Raw genomic sequence first — 7,355 nt, forward strand, 5'->3', positions numbered from 1 at the left:
TCCAACTCTTAACTCGTGCACGGATTGAACTTGATATACTCGAGCATAATATGAGAGAATCTAAGCTGAGTTGTGAGCTGAATGTGAACAACTCAATTTATATTATCCTATCCTTGTGGCCATGCTATGCCAACCGGCCCAACCACCTCATATTTGGGCCATTATAGGAGTAATGGGTTCATAAATGGGCCTTACAAGCCTTCAAGTTCATTTTTTTTTCTCTAGTCATCTTAATAGCTGAAACAATTTTATAGTACGTTGGAGAATCTTCTCTATTAAATAAGTTATCTTCAGTCCAGTCAAAATTAGTTAAAAATCGTGTCAAGAAGCGTTGTAAACAGAAGTCTCCAGCTTAACTACAATTCCAAAAAATTGCTGTTTTTATTTATTATTGAAATAAAATCCAACACCATTGGCTCATTTATATGTGTTAAATTATGTAAATCTATGTCTTATATGTTAGAAAAAAATCCAATAATATAAATATAATATGTAATGGGAAATTTTTTGTTTTTCTCAATCGGCAACCAATAATTGATAAAGCACTCTTTAAAGGGGAAGACTTAAAATTTGGATTTAACCTCCAAATTTTAACTCAAAGAACAATCGTTGAAAAGCTAAATCTTACTCAAATTTCGTTAAGATTAAATAAATAAAAAACAAATCAAAACTGTTACAGAACAAATTGTCTTCAGATTTATTAATTATGAGTATTTATGTTATCTGAGAAGAACTTATGAAAAAAAATCCTCAAGTACAATAAGTGTGTGTGTGTGTGTGTATATATATATCTTCACTGAACATTTTTGTAGATGGAATATATATTCTTTTCATAATTTGACAAATAAGTACTGGTATATGCCAAAACTTGTCTGTGAGGCTCAATATGCTATTAACAATCAACCGCAGAGTTGACTTGAGGGAAAGGTAATTATCCAATACCTGAAACCCTGAGGTGCAAGGATTGATCTAACATGCAGATCCAAGCTAGCAAGGTCGTCAGTATGACATTCTAATCATCCATGTTATTGCTGAATCCATTCATCTATCAGCTAATATCAACAACTCGAACGATAAAGGATTCCTCCTCCCAGAGCCAGTAGAATCTTTTGGGGAACAAAAGTATTAATTATAAATATCAACATAAATTAAAGCCCAAACACTAGCGATGGTAGCCTAGTTTGTAGAAAAAGTGGTGCAAGACTGAGGAAGCTGTGGGGACCCGGGAGCCCCGTTACCACCAATACTGTTATTATTTCCGTCATTGCTCTTATCTGTTTCCATTATTGTTGAGATTGCAGCAGCTAAAGCTGCTCTGAAATTCGGGTCTGAAGCAATTGCCGCAGTGACTGTCTCAATCGTGGAAGGATATTGTTGTTGACCTAATTGCAATGCTGGTATAGTAGGTAGCTTTGGAGCCAAGTACATTGGCTGCCCTATAAGTTGTTGAAAACCATGAAAAGGTGGAGGAACTGTGGTTGTTGAGGGAGGGCCGCGGAGGAATTGCATGGGGTTGTGGCTACGTGTCAAGTCAAGAGTGATGGTGGGAAATGGTGCAGAGGCAGAGAGGGTTGCCATTGTTGAAGCATAAGGCAGAGAATTGGTGAATCCAGAAGTTGTTAGAGCGTCCTTGCTGGTGGTTGAGTCAGACAGGAGCATGGCTGCTGCAGCCGACGTAGTGCTAGCCATGGCCGTGGCTGCGGGAGGAAGAGGGTGATTATGGATCCCCTCATAGGTGGTGATGAGAATTGTTCTATCCTCTGCGCATCGCTGCACCTGTAGAGAAACATGCATGAAAAAAATTGCAAGGTTTAGAAGACACCCAAGAAAGGGAAAAGGTTTGGTAAGTACCTGCTTACGAACTGGGCACCCAACGGCCATGGTGCAACGATAGTAAGCACGCGGACAAGGGTTGCCTTTGGCCATCTTTTGACCATATTTCCTCCATTGACATCCATCACTGATCTGAGCCACGTAAGATTGTTTCACAATTTATTACGGATTCATGTCCTAAATCAACCAAACAGTTCTAATAAGAGATGCAATTTCTTACCAGTGGAGCTTCTGATCTTGCTCTTACGGAAACCCTTGCTTTCCTAAAAGGCGCCTCGGGAGCTTGCTCTTCATGCGGTGTTTGGTCACAACCATCTTCAGAAGTAATTTGCTTCCCTGCAGAAATCTTTATCATAGGGCTTTCACTTTCCTTTGATATAATTTCGCTTGTATTCGCCGGGGAAATTGACAGCTCCTGCGTCTTATTATCGGATATAGAGGGCTCGTTGACGTTTAATGCAGCAGATGACCGTGGGTCCATAAACTGTTGAGCTGACATTATGAGACTTGACATGTCATTCAACTCAGCTTTCTGTTGAAGAACAAAAGTTGATCAATTAATTAGACTCAAAAGAGTGGCACAATAGAAACTTTAAGAAGTTACTATAAAAACTAAACCTCGCATGTATGCTTTCTAGATTTATAGTATTTGCTAAAAGCCATGCATACCTTCGTGAAAGGTATAGTATTTTTGCTTAATTGATTCACAACACAAAAAATAGAACAACGAAGGTGAAAGATAAACATATAATTTGTTTAAAAAATTGATGCCAGATCAAAGCACAATTTCCATCCATTTAAGGCAGGTACGTTATCCAATGCCTTGTAAAATAAAGAACAGGTTATTTTAATTGATGATAATATTTCTTATTATCTTGTCTGTTTCATACATGATATGGTTTAGCCTTAATAAGAAATCTCCATTCTGGTCATTTTAGCATGCTGGAAAATTACTACCCGTCAAAAATGATAAACTAAGATGGTTAAGTAAAAGGTAAAACTCACCTGCTCTCGAGGACTCCCATGTGCCTGATTTTGCATTGCCAAGATTAGTTGACTCTGCAATTCAGTGCAACTTTTTGTTATCTGGCCCAGCAAGCTTCTCAGTTTTCTGTTCTCTTCATGTAACCTGTCAAACTCAGCTTGAAGCATACTCCGCTGGACATAAAAGCGCTCAGTTTTGAGTTTATCAAAAACATAAATGAAAAAGATAAGATGAGATTAAAAAAATGAAAAAGAAAAAGAAAGATGAATATAACAACATGAGAGTTCTTTTACCAAAACCTACCTCAGTCTGAGTTTTATCATCATTTGCTGTTCTCGATGGCTTTCCAGAACTTGAACCGAGGAGATTTAACCCAGTCTGTGCATCATATATAGATCACTTATGAACAATAAGTTTTTTATCATCATAAATTTTAAATGATCGTCGATATATACATCTTTCAAAAAGGCTAGCGCATACCGCCCAGACAGGAGAAAACAAAAAAGATCAAGCTAAATCTCTGAAACCTTACGTTTATACTGGAATCAAATGGAGTTAATGATTCATATTTTCTCTTTTGATCATGATCAGCTAAGTGATTGTCGCTTGAAAAGAAATCCACTTCTTTGATCGGAGGCTTAACATGATCCACTGAATTCTCAACTACCCGATTAGAATTTCGACCGAGAAAGTCACCGGCGTGCAAGAATGTCAATTCACGGCGTTGTTGCTGATTTTCCATGACTAAAGAAAGACCGGTAGAAGTAGTTGTGTAGCCTGTATCAAGTTTCAACTATAGTATTTTAACATTTTTTTCTTGTAATTTTAATGGGCAGAAGCTTAGCTTGTAAGTGGGGGTCCAAATATAAGGCCCGGACAGAAAGGGTAAGCGAAGACCAGCCGTTTTTTCCGCGGGAGATATGACGTCAGTTGGATGTAAGGGGAGACGTGGCGACATCTGAGGAAGGGAGGACAAGAAATTTTGTGAAACTCGTCGCAAAGAAGTGACGGTTGTTGCTTGGGTTCCGTTAAATTAGTGCAGAAGGGGTAACGGGATCCAGAGTGGAATTGAGCATGGGTGTCCGAGTGGGGGCGTCTTCATTCGGTCAACGAAGTTGACGGCACGGCTCTAACTGACCGTGGGTTAGGATAATATCGGGCCCTACAAAAGAGAAAAATACCTAATCCCACTGACTTTGAAGCCCAACACCTATGTCATCTTTGTTCTATCCACGTCAACGGCCCTTGAATGAGAGAACACTTGGCTCGGCTGGCTACACGGCTGTACGTTTACCATAAATATCCAATACTTGTCAATTATTTGAAGATTATAAATTTATGATATCGCCATACATTTCTAGTAAGAAATTACGGTAACACCTTACCTTGTATCATTAATTACAAATTTACAATATCACATTTGTGGGATTAAATATTATATGTATTTATTTTAAATATTTATATATATTTATATATATCATTATATGATTGAATATTATTTTATTTTTAACTTAAAATTATTCAATTATATGATAACATATATAAATATATGTATATTTATATATTTAAAATAAGTATATATAATTTTATTATCATGGGATTATGTTATTGGCATATATATTTTCTTTCAATATCACCTTTTGTATGTAAAAATTAATAATCCTGTAATAATCAAGATTTTTATTCAAGGTTAGTTTGTCCACTACTCACCTGGCCTAAGCGTAGGGCTTACGGCGTTGTGCCTGCTACAAGGTAAAACAGCCAAGATTTTTCCCAATGAATTTGGTTGGTGTGTGTGTTTTCTTGCTTGGAACTTTAGCATAAAATGAGAACGAAAATTTGACTTGTTTGCTTCTGATAGAATTCTGAGTAGAGGGACCATTATTGTTAAGATGGTCCTTGTACATACTTCTCCAAAACTCAGTATATCTATACATTAGCTAATTGCATACGTTACTTCTCTCTTTTCCTTTTCTTTTATAGTGTGAACCAAAAAAAAAAAAGACTCTAAACGACAAACAATCAGTCAAATTGATTTAGATTTGAAAATATTGATATTTTGATTGATTGATTTACATTTTAAAAGTTAGGTTGAGGTTACCAATGTAAACTCTAACTCTATTTTTACATTATTACTTATGTCTCATCACTAAATAGTATTGGTAAACTTTTCTAACAAATGGATTTTAGATGTGGAAGATAGTCAATCATGTGATTTTGCATTACTATGAATTAAGTTACGCTTTCGTAAACATTTTTTTTTTATTGGTTTGATATAAGATATTGAATCAGTGAATTCAGAAATATCTCACCATCACAGATTCAACATTTATATCTATTGAGTTTTGCGGAGATGCAAGGATGAAGCAAATTTGAGTAGAAATCAATGTTAACAGAAACCCTAATCAGATAACAAAACTGAAGAAAACAAGAGAGAGACAGAGAGAAAAATCTAGAATAAAGGAGAGAGAGAATTTATTAAAATGAACCGGTGGGTTTTATAGATATTTGACCACTTTTTATGCTAAGGTGTCACAATTACATGTTACTCTAGTGGGAAATCACGAAGTGGTCCTCCTTCTTTTTCAAACTAATTGTATGGACCAGTACTTCTTCAATTGTCACTTTCACCCATATACACTGACAGGTTTGGATTAATTTACAAGGGAAAACAAAATTCTCTGACCATAACGAATGGATAAAGGTCTTATGCATATTGAGGAAATTTTTTTCTCAATGGTATGATGAATCTCTATACCAACTGAATTGTGTTGATATATGTTACTAAGACTACAATGTTTTCCGCGAATCCCTTTAAATCTTATAGAATATTCTCTTGAAAGGCTAAAGCAAATATATTGGTTAAGCTTTAATGTCAACAATGTCGACTATATTGACAGCTTCTCTCGTGTAAGCGTATATACAAGAATAAACAAAATGCTTACGGGTAACAAAAAAAAAATAATAATAGAAATAAAACCTCTCACGACTGCCACATAAATATATAATTTTAATCAGTATTTTAAAATTTGTTTAATTTGTCAAGATGTGGAAAATTTTGAAGTAAGGTCAATGTTGGAGTAGTAATTGCCCGGTCGCTCTCTTGGTTTACAGAAAGAAGAAATGAGAATGATGAGATTGTCTCCACTCTCTGCCGCTCGCTAAAAACAAGCCAGCTCCTACGTCCATTTGAAGAATATCCCCCAGTCAATGCAAGAAATATTATGTAATCTTCTATATATTCTTGTTCTTTTCTCACTTATTCATAATCTCTAAAAAGATTTTCCGTATTTTGTCCCTATAATATATATTAATCCAAGTAGGAAGAGAAGAAATAAATTTAAAGATCAGTTGACTTGTAAGTGTAATTAGGTGGTGGGTTGCGGTGTTGTAGAAGATAAATGAATGTGAAAATGGACATTAGTATTAGCGGGTCTCGTGGGTAAGTGAATTGACATGCAACGGTTCCTCAAGTGTAGTCTGAAAGCATAAATACCCCGAAAGCAGTGTTTGGGGTGGAAGCCGTGACAGACAGCCGCAAGGACAGCGGCGACAAGCTATCAAATTAGGACTCCACCACTACCTTTGCCCACACGTTCAGTTCCTTTGTACCCTAGATGCTTGAATAGCTTTGCTTCAATTCTTTCCTTCCTATTTCTCACGTTTACGTCTTCTGGAAGTTTTATTTTGAAAAAGAGCAAAAACCCTACAATTCCACGAAACCTACCATTGCTATTGCTTCTTACGTTTTGACCAAGCGCCAACTCCGTCCATCATCCTTCAAACCTTTGGACCAATTAATCCTTACGTTTCCATGACGTACGTCCTCAATATTTTTCTATTTTCTTCTTTGTTTTTGAATTACTAGGGGCGTGATTTATGTACCATCTAGAAGCTGAGATCAATAGTTGAATGTTCTTTATTAAACAATTATATATACACACAATTTTGAATATACGATTAAATACTTTAATGATATAATATTATATGATTGAATGTTATTTTATTTTTAATTTAAAATTATTTAATCATATAATAATATACCCAATTAAGTACTCAAAATTATGTACATATAATTTTATTAATATTTATTTCTGAAAGTTATAAAAAACAATATTATGTGCATTTGAGTACTCAATTGATATGTCATCAAATAATTAAGTGTTCTTTTATTATTTATTTAAAATTATTTAATCACATAATAATATATTATTTAAATAGTAATTAAATATTTAAAATTGAGTGTATATAATTTTATTGGGCTTAAAATAATGCCCTCCCGAGAAAAGAGTAACCCTAAGACATTGATTTCAAAGTCCTAGGGGTGTAATCAATTATTAATTTATATTTACTTATATATGCAAGGTGGGCTGACGAGCCAATGAAGAGGTTAAAACTAGGTTAGGTGTAATTTTTTAACTCCGTTTTTTGAAAAAGAAAAAGAAAATCAACCTATTAAATTATAATATGATCTAATCATCTGCATGTGAAAGATGGGAAAGACTTTGGTTAGGCAACTTGCATTGATAATTTAGTC

General features: G+C 35.0%; 1 protein-coding gene across 1 annotated transcript; it reads right to left on the bottom strand.

Moving 5' to 3' along the window:
- Positions 1 to 792: 792 nt before the first annotated feature.
- Positions 793 to 3,668, bottom strand: LOC123216651 (probable WRKY transcription factor 47). The gene is made up of 6 exons (XM_044637145.1): positions 3,351 to 3,668; positions 3,122 to 3,196; positions 2,839 to 2,991; positions 2,054 to 2,365; positions 1,852 to 1,965; positions 793 to 1,776 (listed from the first exon to the last, which is right to left on the bottom strand). Exons 1-6 carry the CDS (start codon positions 3,558 to 3,560, stop codon positions 1,177 to 1,179), a joined length of 1,464 nt encoding a protein of 487 aa, XP_044493080.1. The 5' UTR covers positions 3,561 to 3,668; the 3' UTR covers positions 793 to 1,176.
- Positions 3,669 to 7,355: the final 3,687 nt, after the last annotated feature.

Source organism: Mangifera indica, chromosome 5 (genome assembly GCF_011075055.1).
Source record: "Mangifera indica cultivar Alphonso chromosome 5, CATAS_Mindica_2.1, whole genome shotgun sequence".
Classification (NCBI taxonomy): domain Eukaryota; kingdom Viridiplantae; phylum Streptophyta; class Magnoliopsida; order Sapindales; family Anacardiaceae; genus Mangifera; species Mangifera indica.

What these genes read in the sequence shown, in the direction of transcription:
- LOC123216651 (XM_044637145.1), bottom strand. Translation starts at nt 3,560, where the DNA reads ATGGAAAATCAGCAACAACGCCGTGAATTGACATTCTTGCACGCCGGT. An exon ending in CATTTGATTCCAGTATAAAC is followed by an intron (nt 3,197 to 3,350) that starts GTAAGGTTTCAG and finishes TATGATGCACAG; the next exon opens with ACTGGGTTAAATCTCCTCGG. An exon ending in GGTGCCCAGTTCGTAAGCAG is followed by an intron (nt 1,777 to 1,851) that starts GTACTTACCAAA and finishes GTTTCTCTACAG; the next exon opens with GTGCAGCGATGCGCAGAGGA.